The sequence below is a fragment of the Malania oleifera genome, chromosome 1, assembly GCF_029873635.1.
Source record: "Malania oleifera isolate guangnan ecotype guangnan chromosome 1, ASM2987363v1, whole genome shotgun sequence".
Taxonomy (NCBI): domain Eukaryota; kingdom Viridiplantae; phylum Streptophyta; class Magnoliopsida; order Santalales; family Ximeniaceae; genus Malania; species Malania oleifera.
Genome location: NC_080417.1, coordinates 123,429,978 through 123,452,086, shown reverse-complemented (window position 1 = coordinate 123,452,086; position 22,109 = coordinate 123,429,978). Strand labels below are relative to the sequence as shown.

Here is a 22,109-nt window from a genome sequence, read left to right as displayed (position 1 = left end):
TAAATCTTAATCGATTATTCATCGGAGCTTCCCTTACAAGCGACGCATTGCACTTATACCACCTTCAAGTAGCGAAAAGTGTGGGAGGGTGGGCTAGGTCATCCCCTCCAAGTGAAGCGCCATATCTATCAAATGAAAAAAATACAAAAATTTCCACATTATTCCAGACGTGAGCGGGTAAATAAGTTAGTTCAAGAAACTGGGATTAAATTAGCAACTTGGAATATAGGGACACTGACAGGAAAAAACATGGAGATAGTTAACACAATGACTAGAAGAAAAATTAATGTAATCTGCCTTCAAGAAACTAAGTGAGTAGGGGAGAAAGTTAGAAAATTGATAAATCAATATTCAAACTTTGGTACATTGGAAAAGTAAAACATAAGAATGGGGCAGGAATCATTATAGACAAAGACTTAAAAGATGGTGTTTTAGATGTCAAAAGAGTATGGAATAGAATCATAAAAATCAAGATGGTCCTAAGCCAAGAGATAATAAATGTCATTAGTGCTTATGCTCCTCAAATAGGCTTAGCAAAAAACCTTAAGAGACAATTAGGGAAGATATGGAGAGTATTACACAAAAGATATCAAGGACTCAAAAAATATTTATAGTTGCTTTGAATGGACACATTGGAAAGGATACTAAAGGTTATGAGAGGATACATATAGGACATGGATATGGAGATAAAAATGGGTCTTGGGATATGATCTTAGACTTTTTCATATTATATGATTTTATTACAATAAATACTTGCCTTAAGAAGCGAGAATAACACTCAATAACCTTCAAGAGTGGACAAAATAAAAGTCAAATAGATTTTTTCTTAACTAGGAGGGTAGAATCGTTCATCATGTGAGAATTGTAAAGTTATCCCACATGAAAGCTTAACTACATAACATAGAGTTTTAGTGTTAGATATATGTATTAAAAAATGGAACAAAAATGATAATATAAATTAGTGCAAAAGAACTAGGTAGTGGAACCTAAAGGGAGAAAACATAATAAAATTTAAAGATAGTGATCAAAGATGTTGATTGAATAATAAGGGATGGTGTAGACACAAACACACTTCTTGGAGTAGGATAGCTAGCCCTATTAAAAAGATAGCAAAAGAGATTTCAAGTGAATCAAGAGGAAGATCTTGAATAGCAAAGAAAGTTGTGGCAGGACCAAGATGTCCAAAAAGTTGTAAAGACAAAAAAGAATTTGGCATAAAATATGGCAAAAGTGTAGAAATATGAAAAATTATGAAAAGTATAAAGCGGGAAAAAAAGATGCAAAAAAGGTAGTTATCAAAGCTAAACATAGATCATTTAATAATTTATATGCTAGATTAGGTACAAAAGAAGGGGAAAAAGTCATACTTAAACTTGCTAGAGCTAGAGAAAGAAAGAGAAAGGACTTAGGTAATGTAAAATGCATAAAAGTGAGGATGATATAGTCTTGATGACATAAAAGATAGGTAGCAAAGTTACTTTAGCAAGCTATTTATTGAAAACCAAGTAGAAGGCTTAAATTTAGAATTGAAAAATGAAGAAAAGGCTAAAAATATAAGATTTATTCACAAAATTAGAGTTAATGAAGTCAAATTTGCATTAAAAAAATGAAAAATGGAAAAGCTATAGGACCACATAACATTCCAATCGAAGTTTCAAAATACCTAAGTGAAATTATATCATTAACTAATTTATTTAACAAAATTATAAAAATAAAAAATAAAAAATGAATAAAACTAAGAAAATGTTAGACGAATGGAGGAAAAGTACTTTAATACCTATATACAAAAATAAAGGAAATATTCAAAATTGTAATAACTATCGTGGAATTAAACTATGAGTCGTACAATGAAACTGTGAGAAAAGTTAGTTGAACAAAATATTACAGTTAGAAACAAGGGTCTCGGAAAATCAATTTAGTTTTATGCTTGGGAGATCTACTATAGAAGCTATATATTTTTTAATAAGATTAATGAAAAGTTTAGGAAAAATAAGAGGGACTTGTATATGGTTTTTATTTACTTAGAGAAAGTATATGATATGGTACCTAGGGAAATTCTATAGCAAGCATATGTAGTAGGTATATTGATGTCATTAAGGATATGTACAATAGAGTAATGACTAACGTAAGGACTATAGGTGGATAGGCTGGGGAATTTCTAATAACAAGAGGTGTACATCAAGGATCTACTTTAAGCCCTTATCTTTTTGCTTTAGTGATGGATGAACTTAATAGGAGTATCCAAAATGAGGTTCCATAATGTATTTTGTTTGTAGATGGTATTGTCTTAATTGATGAAACTAGGGATGGAGTAAAATATAAGTTAGAATTATAAAGAGAAGCTTTAGAATCTAAAGGTTTTAGGATAAGTAGAAATAAGACAAAATATATAAAATATAATATCAGTCATAGTAGAAGGAATATTGAAGAAAAGGTTAAACTTAATGGTCAAGAAATCAATAACACTATTAGATTTCGAAACCTTGGATCTATTATGCAAGCTAAAGAAGAAATTAAAGAAGATGTAATGCATAGAGTTAAAGCAAGTTGGGTAAAATGGAGAAGTGCTCTGAGTATGCTGTGTGATTGTAGAATACACTTAAAATTAAAATGGAAGGATGGCCGTAAAACCAACTATGTGATATGGATCACAATATTGAGCAACTAAGAAACAACATATCCAAAAAGTAAAAATTGCCAAGATAGGAACACTAAGGTGGATGAGTGGTATAATATTAAAAGATAAACTAAGGAACATATTTGCTACAAGTTAGATGTAACTCCTGTAGAAGATAAGATAATCGAGGGACGACTTAGATGGTTTGGGCATCTGCAACAAAGGCCAAAACAGTGCACCAATGAGGAGGAATGAGCTAGATACTGTGAAGGGCGGTAGAAAGGGTAAGTGTAGACCGAAAATAACTTGGAACTAAGATAATGAGTAAGGATTTAGTAGCCCTGAATTTGTTGGAGGAAATTGCCATGGTTGTATAAATTGATGGAAAAGGATTCATGTAGCTGACCCCACCCATTGGGGCTTAAGACTTGGTTTGTTGTTGTTTTTATTGTTGTAGTAAGCATGAGTTAGTAAGGGAATTATGGTCATTGTTATGTGCTTGAAATATATTACAAATCAACAAAGAGACCTATCATTGTTGTTAGCTCTCCCAATTTACCTAATACTTCAACACAAGTAAATCAACCACCTTGTTACTATAGGCATTAGAAGAGAAAATAGTAATCATTATCCAACAACATTAAGGAGGTGGATAAGAAACTAAGAGAAAATCTACAAGCCTAACAAGAGATATATATCAACGAGACTTGATAAAAGAGTAAAATATATTGGGCACAATGATGAACCAGCAACAAAAGGTGTTGCAGACGGGTAAAATGCAATAGAGAATGGTGGAGAAACCCATGACTTTCAAAATAAAAACAACTGAATGAATGCTTCGTAAAGCATATACAGAATCCAAACTCAAAAAGGAAGTCAAACAGCAGTGAGACAAAAGTAGTAATCCCATGACACGTTGCTTAGGATCAAAGGTCACCTTGACAGACTATTTAAGGGTGACAACTCGAGCTATTGTGGTATTACCTGCTGCAACTAAAGAAGAGCATGTCATGGTCATTCTTATGACATCACAACAGTAATGTAGATTTAAGTTCCAGCAGAAATCAAGTCAACCTAGATCTTCCGCAAAAACAAATGATGGAGCAAATTTCCAAAAAACAAAGTAAAAGGTCACCAAAGGACACATTCAATAAAGGGTAAAAAATACTGACCTCTCCTAACATTTGGCGAAAAGACACGAAGCCCCTAAGGTTTTAAAAATCCTAGGGACTGTTAGCCCCAAGGTTTCATTAACCTAGTTTTGATGACAACAAACTATTGAGTACTAATGGCTTTGTACTTAAGATGTGCTCTACAGGATTTAATCCTTTAAATTTGAAGTGAAGTTGAAGAATTGAGGGAAGAAGTTGAAGATTTTAATTTATTTGTATTGTTATACTCTCACTTGTAATGCACTTCAAATTGTAAATGTATGAAAAAATATAAAGCATAGCACTAATGGAAGATCAAGCCCCAGCTTCGTGCCAGGGGTGGTCGACCGGCCCCAGGGGGCAATCGACCGGCCTCAGGTAGAGGCTAGAGGCAGACAACCGACCCCTAAAGGCGGTCAACCAGTATGGCAAGTTTTGCCTGAAACAGTCTTCTTCTTATCTCTAACAGCTAGTAAGCGGTTAGCCGGTTTGAAAGCCAAAAAGGCTCCGACGGGCAAAAAAGGGCTAGTTTTCATCCAAACTCTACATATAGCCTTGAGAACATTAGAAACAAACCTATATTGAATATCTAAGCGCTCTTGCTTTTATTTCTCTCTCAATCTCTCTTAGGACTTTATTTTTCTAATCTTAAAAAGAAAACTCTTGTACTTTATTTTGATCATTCTTTGAGAGTTTATTTTGTGAACTTTAATTGTGTATCTTTCTTGTGAGGAATTTGAAGTTGTATTCTCTCTTGCATTGGTTCCTTGGTCTCCGTCAAAACCAGGATTTTATTTGGTTTCCTTGCTCTCCAAAAAACAAAGGGTGTAATTGGTGTCCTTGCTGCCATTAAATCAAGGGAATTAGTGGAACCTCTGGATGGTTGGTCTTGAAATAGTGGACGTAGGCTGGTTGCCAAACACCACTATAAAAAGGAGTTTGCTTTCTCTCTTCCCTTCTCTCCTTGATTTAATTGGTTTTATATTTGCGTATTTTCTTGGTTCGTTTAATTTCTTTATTTTTTATATCAAGCACTTTTAATTTTTGTAAACCCAACCCCTTTTGGGTTGCCCTTAGGCCATCAAGGACCTCCCCTTAGGTTTAGGGAAAAGAGATAGACTACCCCAAGGTTTCAAAAATTCTAAAAACATCCCCTAAGGTTCCAAAATTTCCAGAAACAGCCCTTGAGATTTGCCAAAAGACGCAGACCTCCCCTTACATTTAACAAAAAGACAAGTCCATAAAGGCGTATAAGTGTCCCAAAATCAAATGTAGGGGAGATTTGTTGGATTTTTGAAACCTTAGGAGAGGTCTGCATCTTTTTGCCAAGCCTCAGGAGAAGTTCGAGGAATTTTTGAAACTTCGGGGAGGTTCGTGTCTTTCTACCAAACCTCATGGGAGGGCAATGTCTTTTGCCCTTCAATAAAAGGCAACAGCAAAGACAAACCAGAGTCGCTAAGAAGAGTTTGACCATCTAGGCAAAGCAACTGATACATATTTCTGTCATTGCACAAGCATAATCCTAATATGATGGGCACAAGAGACCAAAGCCATTTAAACAAAGAAAATACTGTAAATGCATCTTGCAATATTTGCAATATCTACACACTATTATAAGAGATATATCTTAGTTTAAGGATGATGGAATAACAGTAACCTGCAGCTAAGTTCAGCACATGCTACTGCTTGAATCCTCCAACAGAATATACATCATAATGTAGGTAGGATAACATGACTAACAGCATATTACGACAAAGGACCATGGCTGAGGCCATACCCTCATTTTCTTTGAAACCATATTTTAGAACAAAAGGAACCTTCCTCCATCAAAGATGAAACGCTTGTTTCAATCTCTATCCTAATTGTTGATGGTATTTTTGGAAACAAACAACCACATCTGTGCAATTTTTTCAGCAATGCTTCTAAAAAAGCATACTTATGAGCATTTTTTTAAGAGTTCGTGAGCAGCCTAAATAATTTTAAAAACCACAGATATTTATATAGAAGAAGCAATATATTTATTCATATCTGGGGCACTAAAATATATGTACCTCATTTAGGTAGGCTGAAAGACTAGCAACCCTGAGTTGTGCCTTCCTAGATATCTTACGAAGCCTTTCACCAAGATAGGAAATGACAAGAGCCATACATGGAATAACCTATGCATAAAACAGACAAAGATTACAACTTAGATTAACTGCATGGACATTTAACATGGAAAGCTTGTGTAAGTGAGTAGATTTACTTATTCTTTCCTCACCAAGGCTGAAATCAGTGAAAGAATAGGGCTAATAACCAACATCTGAGTTGCCATTGCTATTAAATGCAGAGTACAGGGTACGATGGCCTGTCACATGTGACAGAAACATAATTAGAAACATATATATTGAGGCGTCTTCTTCTTCTTGTCTCACTCTCCCTCTAGGAAGAAATTAGTGTATACACATCACATAGAAATCTAATACATGTTATCACAGTTTGACACTTTGAATAACTGCATATCTTTCCAAAAGCAACAAAAACTAGATTATGCAACTTGAAGAAATACCCAGAAGGCATCAGAACAAAGAATATATATATATATATATATATATATATTCCCAAAACAACACAAAAAAAAATCATTTTTTTATAGCAAAAGAAATTTAATTAATAGAGGAAATCTCCCAAAAAGATCTACTTCAAACCAGGGAAAAACAAAAATCAAGCCAAACAGTTCCTCCAGTCCCTATTTAAATCCTGAAAACTAGCTTCCCTGAAAATTCCAAACCCGACACACCATGAAGAAGTTAAAAACTGAATCTTATCCCACACCACAAAAAATGAAAATCATGAAAACAATGCTTAACTTATTCTAATTAATTCAATTTGTAAACATTCATTTAATAAAAGAAATTGCACAACCATAATTTATAAATGCCAAGAATTAAGTTAAAAGCAAGTCATAGGTAGGCACATATTACTGCCCAGATCAAGATCTAACTCTGCTTAGATCCATGATCACCCAAACAACTTTAGAAGCCCAATTGTTCACTATTCATGAAGGTGACACAATTAATGGAAATGTTGACTATCTGCTCCACTATCATCACAAACTGCATATCTCTGCTGGCTAGCTGAAGAACCAGCGCAACATCATTTTACGCATTGTTTCAAACACCAATTATTAATTTAGGCCATATGTATGGTATAACTAAAAAACTTTTAGACATAATTTCATCACCCTTTTCTGTTTGATCAATAAAGGGAGTTGATCAAACAATTCGAGATCATAGCCTTGAAGCACAAATCTAAAATTTAGATTAAGTCCAAGCCATGTCCCATCAATGGAATTAGAAAAGTAATATGATATACAAACCAACAACTAAAAAGTTCTTTCTGCTTTAGATTCTTCGTGATACTCAATCATCCAACTTGAACTTCAGAAGACTGGTCTTTAAAGTGTACAATGTGAAATTGAGATGCATGGGATTCTCTATCTTTTGATGCTAATTGTTCAATGGAAAGAAATTGGTCGCCAAATCTGCCCCCAATCCACCCAAAGAAAAAGTTCGCTTTGTAGACCATGTTTGTTTGACCCACCTTGTGCAATATAAATCATAAAACCTTCATGTGTTTGGCTCAACTATGCTAAGGGAGCATATGGCTCGGGTTATCGTAAATGCCCTCCAGGAATCACTTTTATGGGTATCTTATGCCTGAGAATAGGATCAATCTCTCATGGGAATATTTTTCACTCTTCAGGATTTTGGGAATACAAGATTATAGTGATTGGCAAAGCATGAGTATCCCAATGTTATTTTAAGAAGATTACTAGACCACCCTAAACTTGTAACAGTAATAACATTATGTACATACTCGTAATGTACATATGTACATGTAATGATGATGATAATGATAATAGTGAAGAAGTAGGGGCAATTTCATCCCAAGATGATGAATGGCAAGGATAAGTTGAATTCCCAAGGGAATCCAAGATTACCGAAGGAAGAGGTGTGCATTGAATACCCATATTTTTGGGGAATCCAATATACCTGCCATCAAGAGACCCTAAACCCATATTGCTTCATAGCCAAGTTGCCAAGGAACTTTGGTTTCTTATGTGGCAGTTGTTTTAGTATTGCAAAGCCCATGCCAACCAATATTAGCTCCCTTCCTTCCTATTGGAAAGTAAAGGGGATTGACAAAGATCTAGGAAGGTTTGGTTTGGTGCACCTCTGCTCGTGATTAGGTGTTTATGGAGAGAGGATCAAGAGAGCTTTTGAGGGGAAAGAATTGCATGTAGAGAAACTTAAGGACAAGCCAATATATTCCTTAGATTTGGGAGCTCTGGAAATTTTATACTAGATCTACCTTCTCAGTTAAAATTTTTTTATGGATGATTTTTTTTGTTTTTGGGTTGGCATCTACTTGGTGCTTTAAAAAAAAATAAAAATCATTTCTATGACAAGTCATAACTTCATTAGAATAATACTACTTATAAAAATACAATGACCTAATTCTATATATGTGTAATATAATTGTTATACGTAGCTCTATTAGACACTATCATCTATGCCATATTAAACCTAGATGGGTGAATAGGGCATAGAAGAAAGTCAAAAAGAAAAACAAAAAAAAAAAAATCAAAAGTTAAGCATTGATATAAAGTTTGTAAATCCTAACCATGCCCGGTCAAATTTTCTCGTGCATTCTCCCAATGAGCATCTCCAGTTTTGACATAGGCCATACAATAGCCCAACATGCCTCAAGAAGAAAATTCTTACAACTAATAGAGCAAAAATATAAGCAAAATGCAAATCAAACTGCACCTAAGCAGCTGTTTTATTACTCATAATGACCTCTAAATAGAGGCAGACAGTTGGTTCAGCATTAAGTGAACTGGTGGTGCTTGGTGTTGTCTCTAAATACCTATGAAACACATCTGACCAAATAAGAGAATAAGAGAATAAGAGAATGAGGAGTCTCTTATTCGATCGAAGGCTGTTATGACAGGATGCCCACCTTTTTTTTCAAAAAAAAAATGTTATTCAAGATTATTTTTCTTCCCCCCTTTTTGCTTTCCCTTTCAACAGCATTCCAAAGAATTTCTGTAATTTTTTTCCTAATGATGCGGGAACTCCAGCCACTGACTAGTCACATTGGGCCCCCGGTGCAGCACCAAATCCACAGGAAGCTGACTGGCCCCACAGCCAGCAATCCAGGTAAATCATTAGTCTGATCTCAGAGACAGCGGACTCGAACCGTCAACCATGCGGCATATCAGACCAAAACCTTACCAACTGAGCAACCCCAAGGTGGCTAAAGAGTTTCTGTAATGTTGATATCACTTCTTCTCTGTACTCTGTTCAAACAGTTCCTGCAACAGTTTTGAACTTTTTTAATGTGACGTGAATTTATTTCATGGTGTGTAATTTTATTCCTCTCCTCTGTTTCTGACTTTAGTGACAACAAATATTGTGCCAATTTGGACAAACTTTCATTCATATATACATACATGTGTGTGTATATTCACCATGTTTCATATTTTTTTTGTTTCTCCAGCGACCCAATGAGCTCATGACCTCATAATGTTAAAAACTTAAATATTCAGGCGCTTAAAAATGACATCCCCGAACAACTTAAATGGTTCACTGAATTCATTCATGCTTCAAATTTGGTCCTCAGATTCAGAACAAATTCAGAGTTAGTGTCTTTCTTGTCCTGCAGTATCTAAGCAACTAAGAGAGAATACACAATTTAGCACAGAGATAGAAACCAGCACAAAACACGTGTTCAACCTAATAAAAAGGCATCACTCACATTAAGAAGAGAATAAACAGCATTGGCAACATCCGATGCCTCTGCCGTTATCCGATAGGCAATGTCACCTGCCGAAACGCCCCCACCGCCTTCAAAAAACGCCAAGTCCCTCTGCATGACCCTTCGGAAAACATAAAGCCTGATCTCGTACACCAAATTCAAAGCGGCGTCCCACAGAAACGCCTGCTGCCAATAATTCGCAAGCAATCGAGCCAAGAACAAGACCCCCAACACAAGACCCTGCTCCCGCAAGAGAACCACATCGTCGACGCGGTTAAGGATCGTCGAGAACTGTCCGACTCTGGGGACAAGCTTGGAGAGAGAGTAGACGGAGATAACGCCGCAGGTCCAGCCTTTGAGAATGGGCTTCCACTGGGATTGTAGAAAGGGTTGGAGGGATAGAAGGGGAGGGATTGGGGAAGCGGCAGAGGGGGTTTTTCTGGTGACCCTGGAGGATTTGAAGCATTGGGGTTTTAGGGGGGTTCTGAGGGGAAAGGTGAGGTGGGTTGGCTTGCAGTTGTGTTTACGTTTGAGGTTGAGACTCGGAAGAGAGATGATGGTTGAAGAGGAAGGCGGGAATCGCTGCAGCAGGACGACCATTGTCGATGCCAGGCAAAGAGAAGCCAAGAACTTCAAGTTTCATCTTCATCAATCACTGTTCGCTCACTGCGAGGAAATCAGCATGGAAGAGCTGACGAATGCCCAACCAAAAACGCTCACTAGTTTTTTTTTTCTTCTTTTCTTTTTAGGTACTGTTTTAAAATTTTAAAAATTTATTTTATTTCGGAACAGTACTAAACACTGAATGATTCAGCTCACCGTCTGCTGACTGATCCTATTCTTGCCTCTTCTCTGTTTCCACAAAGGCTAGTAGTGCCACCCATTTGTGTTATCCTCAATCCCCATGCGTCTCTCTCTCTCTCTATCTCTCTCTCATCTGCTAAAGATACCAACTTTAGTATTTTTTTTTTTTTTTATCTATATAGAAGATACATTGAACCACTTCAATCTACTATTTACGAAATTAAGGTTTGAAACTCTCGTATATTTAGGCTCCTTTAATGAAGGGTTAATAAAAGAGAGGAAAAATAAGAAGGAATTTAGTTTTTTATTTTATTTTTTTCTATATTAAATATTATTAAAAGGAAAATTTTATTTCAAATAATTAAAAATTATTTTGTTTATAAGTTTAAAAATGTAATCGAAGGGGCAGCCCATTACAAGCGAAGAGCCAAAATTGAAAATTGAAATCCTAAGATGCACATATGTATCATAAAAGACTAGCAAATATTTAATGGTGCATGTTTGATTTTCATGTGCCATTGAATATATATCTTCTTGATTTTAATTATTAAATAAAAAATTATGCGACAATTTAGTCGACAAATATTATTTATTAAATATATTTATGCTATGCAATTTTATAAACATATACATGTCATTACATTTACGAGACAAATCTTAAGGTCTCATTTGAAACTTGAAAAAAAACATTAAACGAATGATAGAAAAACATGAACGAATTTACTTTTCATGTTTGGCTATCGAGAAATAATGAAAGAAGAAATAGCAAATCAATGAACAAAAAAAGTAATTTTACACATAATTAATTAACATTATTTTTTCTTAATTTTTAATTATTTGAAATAAAATTTTATTTTTAATAACATTTAATATAGAGAGAAATAAAATAAAAAATTAATTTTTTTTTCTTATTTTTCCTTTCCTTTATTTTCTTAAAGTAAACCCTTGATGAAAGGAGCCTAAATATATCAGACTTTCAAACGTTAATTTTGTAAATAGTAGATTGAAGTAGGGGTGGCAAAATAGGTTCATGGGTCGGGTCCGGACGTGTTGTTAATGGGTTGGGTCGTAAATGGGTCAAGTCGTAAACATGTCGAAATTAAACGAGTCACAACCCTGTAAACCCTAACCTGCCTGTTTAATAAATGGGCAGGTCACGAGTTACCTGTTTGAAAAACGAAGAAAGACACTCACTCACTCTCTCTATATCTCTTAAAAAATCGAACATTAGAGCGAGACAAAGCAGGAGAATTAAAGCATTGTAGAGAGAGAGAGAGAGAGAGAAGAAAAAACAACACTTCCAAGCTCCACTGCCGTCCATTTCTCTACCCTTTCTATACACTCTTTTTAAAGTGTATTCTTTTCACATCGTGGATTTGAAACCCTAGAGATTTCGAAACCCTAGCTTGGCGATCTTGAGAATCTAAGGCTTTTGTTGCTTTCGGATGTGAGAGGAAGCTTCAGATCCGCCATGGCCAAGATTTCTGGCGATGGAGTGGGGTTTTGTCCGGTGACTTCGGAGGTGAGACACTGGAGCTAGGGTTGTGGATTTGAAGCCCTAAAGATTTTGAAACCCTAGCTCATAGATCTTGAGAATCTAATGTTTTTATTGCTTTTGGATGTGAGAGGAAGCTTCAGATATGCCATGGCCAAGATTTCTAGTGATGGGGGTGGGGTTTTGTTTGGCGATGCCAAAGATGAGACTGGAGCTATGGCTTATGGAGGAGTGGAAATGTGAATATGATAACAGGAGGTAGCTGTGGCCCAAATTAGGATTTAGATTTTTATCTTCGCAGGACAGTAGGGTTAATGGGTTTATGTAATGACCCGAAAAATAATGATATTTAAATATTTAAGAGAGAGGGAAATGAAAACAGAAACGAAAGGAGACAGCAAGCTTCGTCGATGAACGCTTCTCGTTCATCGACAACATTGCATTTTGGATGGAATAACCTGAAAATTTTACACAGGGTCTCGTCGACGAACACAGGGAGTTCGTCGATGAGCTCATAAGTAGGCCTCATGGACGAAGCCACGACTCGTTGACGAGAAGATGCCGAGAGGGGTTTTTGGACAGTCTGAAATTCGTCGACGAGGGAGGAAGTTCGTCAACGAAATTATTGAAGGACTCGTTGACGAGGTGACGTGTCTCGTCGACGAATCTGACCCTATAAATAGTAAAAAACTCAGATTTTTATCTGATTTCAGTGCAAATTAACCCTCTCTCTCTCTCTCTAAAATGCTCCCCTCTCCTTCTCTCTTCGATTTCAACCCCAATTCATGCCAGATCGACAATCTAAAGCCACCACGACACTCCTGGTGAAGTTCTCTGCGAGTTTGCTGGAGCTGATCATTGAAGGAGTTGGCTTGGATTTCATCCCAATCTCAGGGTAAGGCATTTTATTTAGTATTTGTCTTTCCCTTAGTTATAAGAAATACAATACATGAAGAAATACTAATGTTTTGTTATGGGAGAATTGATTTTCAGGGTGTTAAGTGAAGAACTTTGCAGGTATAGGGCCAGAATTTAGTAGGCGCTTTTCAAAGTTAAGGTAAGGGAAATATGCTATGCTAGGGTTTTAAGAATATTAATAGAGTTTTCATAGATACATATATACCAGTTATTACGCAGTTTTTATAGAACGAATGTTTAAATATTGTGTGGCCTGAGTAGATATTTACCTAATGTAAAATTTATACAATACTTCAGCATATCATGTTATATAGCATGTATATACAATTATTCATAGATGATTAATAGACAGATTTATATATATTTTATTCAATTCAATATATCATAGTTTTTACAGAATGCTATGTTTTCCTAAATACCATAACACACAGTTTATAAAGACAGATTATATAGTTATAGCATCGAGATGCTACAATTACTCAGATTTTATAGTATTTACAGTACAAAATTATAGCGTTATGGTTATTTTGGAAACATAATGAAAACAGCAAAGGTATATATATATATATAGATGTACTTATATAGTATCAGATCCCTATGGAGACATTACAGATAGATACAGTTTATAGAGCACGGTACCGTTGCTATATACAGATAGAGTGCAACCACATATCTCAGATAGTGTGTGGGTACCGTCTAACTGTACTCGAAGAGGATGCAACTCCCCAATACACTAGGTAGAGGGGGCCAGTTAGACAAGGTAGCAGCCAGCCCCGCGTTTAGGAGTGGATGCAGTTTGGTCAGGCTGAGATAGTGTAGAGTATGATGACTTACCTGGAGGGCTGACCAGGTTAAGTCCTGCCTATGGGCCACATAACCCTGTCATGAGGGGTCAAATCATGACATACAGAGTCCCAGAGAAAGAACACAGTTATGTATATGTATACAATTTTATAGTTTTTATCATATGTAGTATGTTATAGTAGTATGAATGATAGAAAGTGTAGATGATACAAATATTTTAAGCTTTTATACATGTGTTTTATAGATTTTCCAGATCATGCAGTTTTAAATACTATTATTATAATTATATGACTCGGTCGCCACACACTAGTAATAACATATTACCACTTACTGAGCGTCGACTCACCCCATTACTTTAACATTTTTCAGGTGAGCCAGTGCGAGCAGATCAGGCTCACGGATAGAGATCAGTTGGTCACCCTAGTTATAGGGTAAGTTTTGTGTAGGGTTTTGTATTTTTGGGTAGTTAACACTGGAGAGAGAGATGTATTATGTAGCTATGGTTGAAAATACTGAATTCTGCTATTGTATATACATGTATATGTGGTTATGTGATTTATGTTTTCCGCTGCATAGGGGTGCCCATTATATTCAAATATTAGAGTAATTTGTTAAAAAAAATGGAGAAATTTTTAGAATGGTACATTTTTTGTATCAAAGCCTAGGTTGCTAGGTTCTGTAGACTCTAGAGTGCAGCAGAAAACAATACTAGAATATAGGAAAAAGATTTGAGATTTTATTCTATAATCTGGATACAGGATTTCGTGGTAGTTTCTGTGTTTTTCCTGGGGTGACGATTTCAGGAAAACCATAGTAAACTGTCGACGAGTCATGTGTTTGAGTTGCAGAAGTGGATTTTGGGGTTAGAATCAGGGGGGATGGTTAATAGAGAATTTGGAGTTTTAGTTGAATAAGTTGAGTCTGTAGGGAAATAGAATTCTGAAACGGTTTTCTATGTGTTTATAGGATGGACCTAGGAGGCAGTAGCGCTCACGCTAGTGGGAATGATGGTGCTGGTCCTTCTAGTGTAGCAAGTGGGGATTCAGATGTTGTGCTACGTAGTGTGGCTCAGCAAGTTATGGCTGAGATAGCACAGAGTTCTAGAGAGCAGGGAGGTCCATCTCTAGTTCAGGGATGCACCATAGAGAAATTCATAAAGATGAACCCGCCAGTTTTTTTTGGAGCAACTGACCCTGCAGTTGCTGAGAATTGGGTGCTGGAGGTAGAGAAGATCCTGACAATACTTCACTGCACCAACGAGCAGAGAGTTATGTACGCTACGTATAGACTGGCAGGGGAGGCTGAGGGATGGTGGACGGCCACTAGATTATTGGAGGAGCAGAGGACGACTCCAGTGCTGATGACCTGGGCCCGTTTTGGAGATATATTCTTTGATAGATACTATCTTGCTTCAGTAAGAGAGGCTCGAATTCAGGAGTTCTTGAGCCTGTCCCAGAGGTTGATGACAGTCCAGCAGTACGCGGCAAAATTTATCGAGCTCTTGCGTTTCTGCCCATATATCGTCCCTGATGAAGTAAAGAAAACCAGAATGTTCGAGAGGAATTTGAGGCGAGATATCTACAGGCAGGTGGTGGTATTTAGGATCTAGGATTTTTATAAAGTTGGTTGACAGTGCCATTATAATGGAGGAGAGTCTACCGAAAGAGATTGAGACACAGATTCAAAAGAAGAGGACCGCACCCTCGAGCTTTCAGGCGAGTCCCAACCGAGGCCTTTGGAGGGGAGGTAGATATGGCGGAGGTCAGAGACATATGGTAGAGCAGGGTGGATTTAGGGTAGTCAGCCTCTCGCCATTTGTACCAGATGTGGATAGAGACACCCGGGTGAATGTCGATTAGGAGAGAATGTTTGCTACCGCTGCGGGAGACCCGGTCATATGGCTCGATCTTGTCATATGACACCAGGTTATGTACCAGCTCCTAGGCCATTTCGAGGAGGATACCAGGTGCCCCGCAGAGGTCAACAGAGAAATACCGCGCTGGTAAGGGTTTACGCATTAACATCGGGAAATGCTGAGACGGCTAGAAACGTGGTCATAGGTACCCTTACTGCTTTACCATATACAATTGTTGTTTTGTTTTATACAGGTGCCACCCATTCCTTTATATTGGCGGGGTATGTTAGAATAATTGGGGTAAAGACTCAGCTACTATATGTAGAACTGTCTGTGGGTACGCCGATGGGATCTGTGGTTAGATGCAGAGGGTACTCCAGAATTTTCCAGTAAGTATTCAAGAGAAAGTGCTAATAGCCGATCTTGTAGTCCTAGGTATGCAGGGTTTGATGTGATACTGTGCATGGATTGGCTAGCAACTTATCATGCAAGTATTGATTGTCATCTGAAAGAAGTAATTTTTAGACCCCCGGGCAAGTCAAAATTTAGATTCGCGGGTTCACGTGTACGTGCCTCACCACAGCTAGTGTCGGCTATTCAGGTGAGGAGATTGTTACAGGGTGGTTGCCAAGGGTATGTCGCATACATAAAATAATTGTCAAAAGAAGAATTGGGACAAGCTGACATACCAGTAGTGAGGGAATTCCCAGATGTATTTCTAGAAAAATTGTCTGGTTTGCCACCAGATCAAGAGATTGAGTTCACTATAGACTTGTTGTCGGGATCTGCACCATTATTGAAAGCACCATACCGTATGGCCCTGGTAGAGTTAAAAGAATTGAAAGAACAGTTACAAGAATTGCTGGATAAAGGTTTCATTAGGCCCAATGTGTCGCCTTGGGGTGCGCTAGTTCTGTTCGTGAAAAAGAAAATGGAACCATGAGATTATGCATCGATTATAGGGAGATAAACAAACTGACAGTCAAGAATAAATATCCTCTCCCTAGGATCGATGATTTATTTGATTAGCTCCAGGGGACCCAGGTTTACTCTAAAATTGATCTGTGGTCAGGCTACTATCAGGTAAAAGTTAAAGCAGAAGATATTTCAAAGACCACATTTCATACCAAGTATGGGCATTAGGAGTTCTTAGTGATGCCGTTCGGGTTGACTAATGCATCAGCAGTATTTATAGATCTAATGAATCGGGTATTTCATTAGTATTTGGACTAGTTTGTGGTTTTGTTCATTGATGATATACTGGTCTACTCGAGGAGTTTTGAGGAGCACGAGCATCATTTGAGGCTGGTGTTGCAGATATTGAGAGAAAGGAAATTATATGCAAAATTTAAGAAGTATGAGTTTTGGTTAGAACAGGTCACATTTCTTGGCTATGTGATTTCAGAAGCAAGTGTATCAATTGATCCAAGTAAAATAGAGGCAGTGGTGAGTTGGGAAAGGCCGAGAAATGTTCAGGAAGTCAGGAGTTTTCTGGGATTAGCAGGTTATTACCGGCGCTTTGTGGATGGTTTCTCCAGGCTATCAGGTCCACTAGCTTGACTTACGAGGAAAAAAGTAAAGTTTGACTGGACCGACGACTGTGAGCAGAGTTTTTAAGAGTTGAAGCGGCGGTTAGTTTCAGCTCCAGTACTGGCTATCCCTTCAGGGGAGGATGGGTTCGTCTTTAAAGGGTCTTGGAGGTGTGTTGATACAGCACGGCAGGGTTATTGCATATGCATCTAGACAGCTTAAAGAATATGAGAGGAATTATCCTGTCCATGATTTAGAGCTTGCTGCAGTGGTGTATGCTCTTAAGATTTGGAGGCATTACCTATATGGTGGAAAGTGTGAGATTTTTACGGATCACGAGAGCCTGAAGTATTTCTTCACCCAGAAAGAGTTGAATATAAGGCAAAGAAGGTAGTTAGAGCTTATAAAAGACTATGATTGCACGATTAGTTACCACCCAGGAAAAGCAAATGTAGTGGCAAATGCTCTGAACAGGAAATCAGGGGGACCGGTACTGGCAGCTATGGAGATTCAGCACTCAATTTTGATGGATTTGGAGAGGCTCGGTATAGAATTGGTAGAGAAGAGTCCTCAGGCAGTTATTGCTAGTCTAGTGGTTCAGCCTACACTATACGAGAAGATTAAAGTAGCTCAAGGCGATGATGTAGAGTTGGCAGAGGTGATGGCTAGAGTGCGGGATGGCTGGGAAGAGGAGTTCAGCATATCAGATGACGGAGCTCTGTGATTCGGTACTAGGCTATGTGTTTATGTAGATAATGAGATCAAGAGAACTATACTGGAGGAGGCTCGCAGATCCCTATACACGGTCCATCCCGGCAGTACTAAAATGTATAGGGACCTGCGAGAGTATTTCTGGTGGAGTGGAATGAAAAGGGAGATAGCTGAGTTTGTTCAGCAATGCTTGACGTGTCAGCAGATTAAAACTGAGCACCAGAGACCGGCAGGACAGTTGCAGCCACTGTTCATTCTAGAATGGAAATGGAACCACGTTTTGATGGACTTCGTTACGAGGTTACCACCAGTACGACAGGGACTGAATGCGATTTGGGTGGTTGTAGATCGTCTGATGAAAATCGCTTATTTCATCCCTATTAAAATCGGTTATTCCATGGACAGACTGGCAGAGATATATGTTTAGGAGATAGTTCGTGTTCATGGAGTACCAGTATCCATAGTCTCGGACCGAGATCCTCGGTTTACTTCACGATTCTGGAAAAGTTTTCAGGAGGCTATGGGTACACAGTTAGGTTTTAGCACGACTTTTCATCCTCAGACAGATGGTCAGACTGAGAGGACGATTCAGATACTAGAGGATATGCTTCGTGCTTGTGTGCTTGATTTTGCAGGCAGTTGGATTCAGTTTATGTCGTTAGTTGAATTTGCTTATAATAATAGCTACCAGGCTAGTATTAGCATAGCTCCATACGAGACATTGTATGGTAGGAGATGTCATTCTCCTCTCTTTTGGGACGAGGTGGGTGAAAGGCGAGTTTTGGATCCAGAGATAGTACAACAGGCTTGTGACAAGGTCCGACTAATTAAAGAAAGAATTAGTATAGCACAGAGTCGGCAGAAAAGCTACGCAGATACTAATCGCCGAGAGTTAGAATTTGATGTGGGAGATCGAGTATTTTTGAAGATAGCTCCTCTGAAAGGAGTTATGAGATTTGGAAAGAAGGGCAAGTTGAGCCCTAGGTATATTGGCCCTTTTAAGATACTTGAGAGAATAGGGTCAGTTGCCTATAGGCTAGCGTTGCCACCATCTTTGGCTAGAATTCATGACATGTTTCATATTGCTATGTTAAGGAAATACGTCCCAGACTCGTCCCACATAACAGTTATGCAAAGATAGAGCTGAAGGATTCATTAGTTTATAAAGAAACATCGGTATAGATTTTAGACAGAAAGACACAAGTACCGCGCACCAAAGAAATTCAATTAATAAAAGTTTTGTGGAAGAATCACACTATAGAGGAATCTTCTTGGGAACTCGAGGAGCAGATCAGATAGAGATACCCACAGTTGTTCCAAGAGGTATAGAGGTACTCAGGTAAAGTATAATAGTTAGATAAGTTTCTTTTGTAGGTACATGTATTGATTTTAGTTAGTAGATAGTTTTTAGTTTTATATGTGTAATTTTTCAGAACATAAATGTAACCACGGTATTCCCCTGCCACAAGTGAGGGCAGGAAATAAAATAAGTAGACCCTTTTCCTTTACGGAATGATGGAGTGTATAGATAGAGATACATATAGTAAATTTCGAGGACGAAATTTTATAAGGAGGGGAGAATGTAACAACCCGAAAAATAATGATATTTAAATATTAAAAAGAGAGGGAAATGGAAACAGAAACGGAAGGGGCAACAGGCTTTGTCGATGAGCTCATAAGTAGGCCTCGTCGACGAAGTCATGCCTCGTTGACGAGAAGATGCCAAGAGGGGTTTTTGGATAGTCTGAAATTCGTCGATGAGGGAAGAAGTTCGTCAACGAAATAGTATCAGATCCCTGTGGAGACATTACAGACAGATACATTTTACAGAGCACGGTACCGTTGCTATATACAAATAGAGTGCAACCACATATCTCAGATAGTGTGTGGGTACCGTCTAACCGTGCTCAGAGAGGATGCATCTCCCCAGTACGCTGGGTAGAGGGGGCCGATTAGACAAGGTAGCAGCCTTTCCCGCGCTTAGGGGTGGATGTAGTTTGGTCGGGCTGAAGTAGTGTAGAGTATGATGACTTACTTGGAGGGCCGACTAGGTTAAGTCCCGCGTACGGGCCACACAGCCCTGTCATGAGGGGTCAAATCACGACATACAGAGTCCCAGGGAAAGAACACAGTTATGTATATGTATACAGTTTTATAGTTTTTATTGTATGTAGTATGTTATAATAGAATGAATGATAGAAAGCGTAGATGATACAAATATTTTAAGCTTTTATACATGTGTTTTTATAGATTTGTCAGATCATGCAGTTTTAAATACTATTACTATAATTATATGACTCGGTCGCCACACTCTAGTAATAACATATTTCCACTTACTGAACGTCGACTCACCCCATTACTTTAACATTTTTTCAGGTGAGCTAGTTAGGTGAGCAGATCAGGCTCGCGGATAGAGATCACTTGGTCACCTTAGTTATAGGGTAAGTTTTGTGTAGGGTTTTGTATTTTTGGGTAGTTAACACTAGAGAGAGAGATGTATTATGTAGCTATGGTTGAAAATACTGAATTCTAGTATTGTATATACATGTATATGTGGTTATGTGATTTATGTTTTTCGATGCATAGGGGTGCCCATTATATTCAAATATTAGAGTAATTTAAAAAAAAATGGAGAAATTTTGAGGATTTTACAGTTTATATATTAAGAGCCAAATAAATGGGTTGACCCGTTTATAAACGGGCAAGTCACGAGTTGACCCGCTTATAAACGGGTTGGCTTTATAAAACTCGAACCCATTTTAAATGGGCGGGTCACGGGTCACTTGTCGGGTTTTGATTCGTTTTGCCACCCCTAGATTGAAGTGGTACGATGGTATCTTGTATAGATAAAAGTAATAATTGTGAGGATGTCACGCCCCGAACCCACCAAGTGGGGCTCGGGGTGTGATGTGATCCAATCACCTGTGTTTGATACCATAACCTTAATCACGCAACGAAAAATAAATAAACATCTTCAATAATATGCCAGAGTTCTATATAAACATCCCAAAAAAAAAATAAAATTCCCAACATCCAGTATCCATATATACATCTCAAAAATCTAAAAAACATAAACCCAAAAATACATCCAAGATTTGTACCCTCTCGCAAAAATGTTACGCCAACAAACCTAGCCTCGAGCTCGTTAAGCTCGATCACGCGAAGGTCCTGAAAAAGATGAATTGTATAACGGGTGAGACATATCTCAGTAAAACGGAATAGATTAATGTTAGTGTGTGGTAATCATGAGTTTAGTGTATACAAAATATCATCAGTTATTAATTAACCACAGTTATAAATCCATTCTCATACCATACTCACTCACTCACACACACAATTACTCCCCTCTGCTCTAATATGTTATGCAACCTGGTATGACTACAAATGATACCTATCAGGGCACTCGTCTTTCTTAGCAAGCCCTCGGGTCGCTCCAAATACATATAATACTACTATATTTAATACATTTAATATTTTATTACTTTACTCTATATGTTGTTATCTCTGTAAAACCTAACTCTTCATAATCTCTATTTTCACATGCTCTATTTTCCTATCACATACTTTGTTATCACATTTCACATCCTCTGTCTTCATATATTCTGTATTCACATACATTGCTATGTATTTACATGCACTGCTCTATTATACCCTGGTTAAATCTACAAATATAATTTTAGAACTCACTGCCAGATGGATAAAAACTGACATGTTTCCCCCTATGACGCGTTGTGCAGCCTGTAAGCTGGACTTAACCCTAGTCGGCCCACCAGAGTTAAATCAATTCCCAACTCTTTAGTCTGTTAGTCCGATTGGCTTTCCTATGCTAGTCTAGAATCCAGGGGGAACTCTACCCTTCATAGCTCAATCGACTATTCAATACCAACACTCTCTCTAAGACGTGTGGTTGCACTAAGCTCTCCAGAACTCTTGCAACGGTACCGTGCCTACTATGGTCCACCAGAGTTCTCAAACCATAAATTGCAATTTAACATTAATATTCTGATCTGATTAAACAATTCTAAATAAAATATAATCCCAACGCATTTCAGTATTTCAACATATTATACATATTTCATAACTCAACACAGTATTTTCATTTTTCCTCATGCCACACGATTTGAATAATACGCATATTTATATAACTACTGAAATAATAAATCAATCCATGTTCATTGTCTACTTTACTAAAAATATAGGTTAAATTATCTCCACAATTGATCTAATACTCAAAATAAGCGTTAGTAAGAAAAATGGAGATAATTAACCCTACTCACCTTGACCAATTTTAGAAAATGTAAAACAATTCCAACTAATCATTTCAACCAATCAAATTATCCAAAGACTTCATTACTTGAATCCTGTAGCCTTTTTTTTTTTACTTAAATCGGCTCATTTTTGAAAATAATAACTATTAACACA

General features: G+C 37.5%; 1 protein-coding gene across 3 annotated transcripts in view; it reads right to left on the bottom strand.

The window, feature by feature from the left end:
- Positions 1-10,524, bottom strand: part of LOC131152891 (ABC transporter B family member 29, chloroplastic) — a 49,027-nt gene extending 38,503 nt beyond the window's left edge. For 2 of the 3 annotated variants that reach the window (XM_058104832.1, XM_058104849.1), the window contains exons 1-3: positions 9,571-10,524; positions 6,029-6,115; positions 5,820-5,927 (exon numbers count right to left, since the gene is read on the bottom strand). In XM_058104832.1, the coding sequence (XP_057960815.1) occupies positions 5,820-5,927; positions 6,029-6,115; positions 9,571-10,170 (795 nt within the window). In that variant the 5' untranslated portion in view covers positions 10,171-10,524. The remainder of the gene's footprint in view (positions 1-5,819; positions 5,928-6,028; positions 6,116-9,570) is intronic. The other variant, XM_058104840.1, reaches the window with a different exon arrangement.
- Between the last annotated feature and the right edge of the window lie 11,585 nt (positions 10,525-22,109).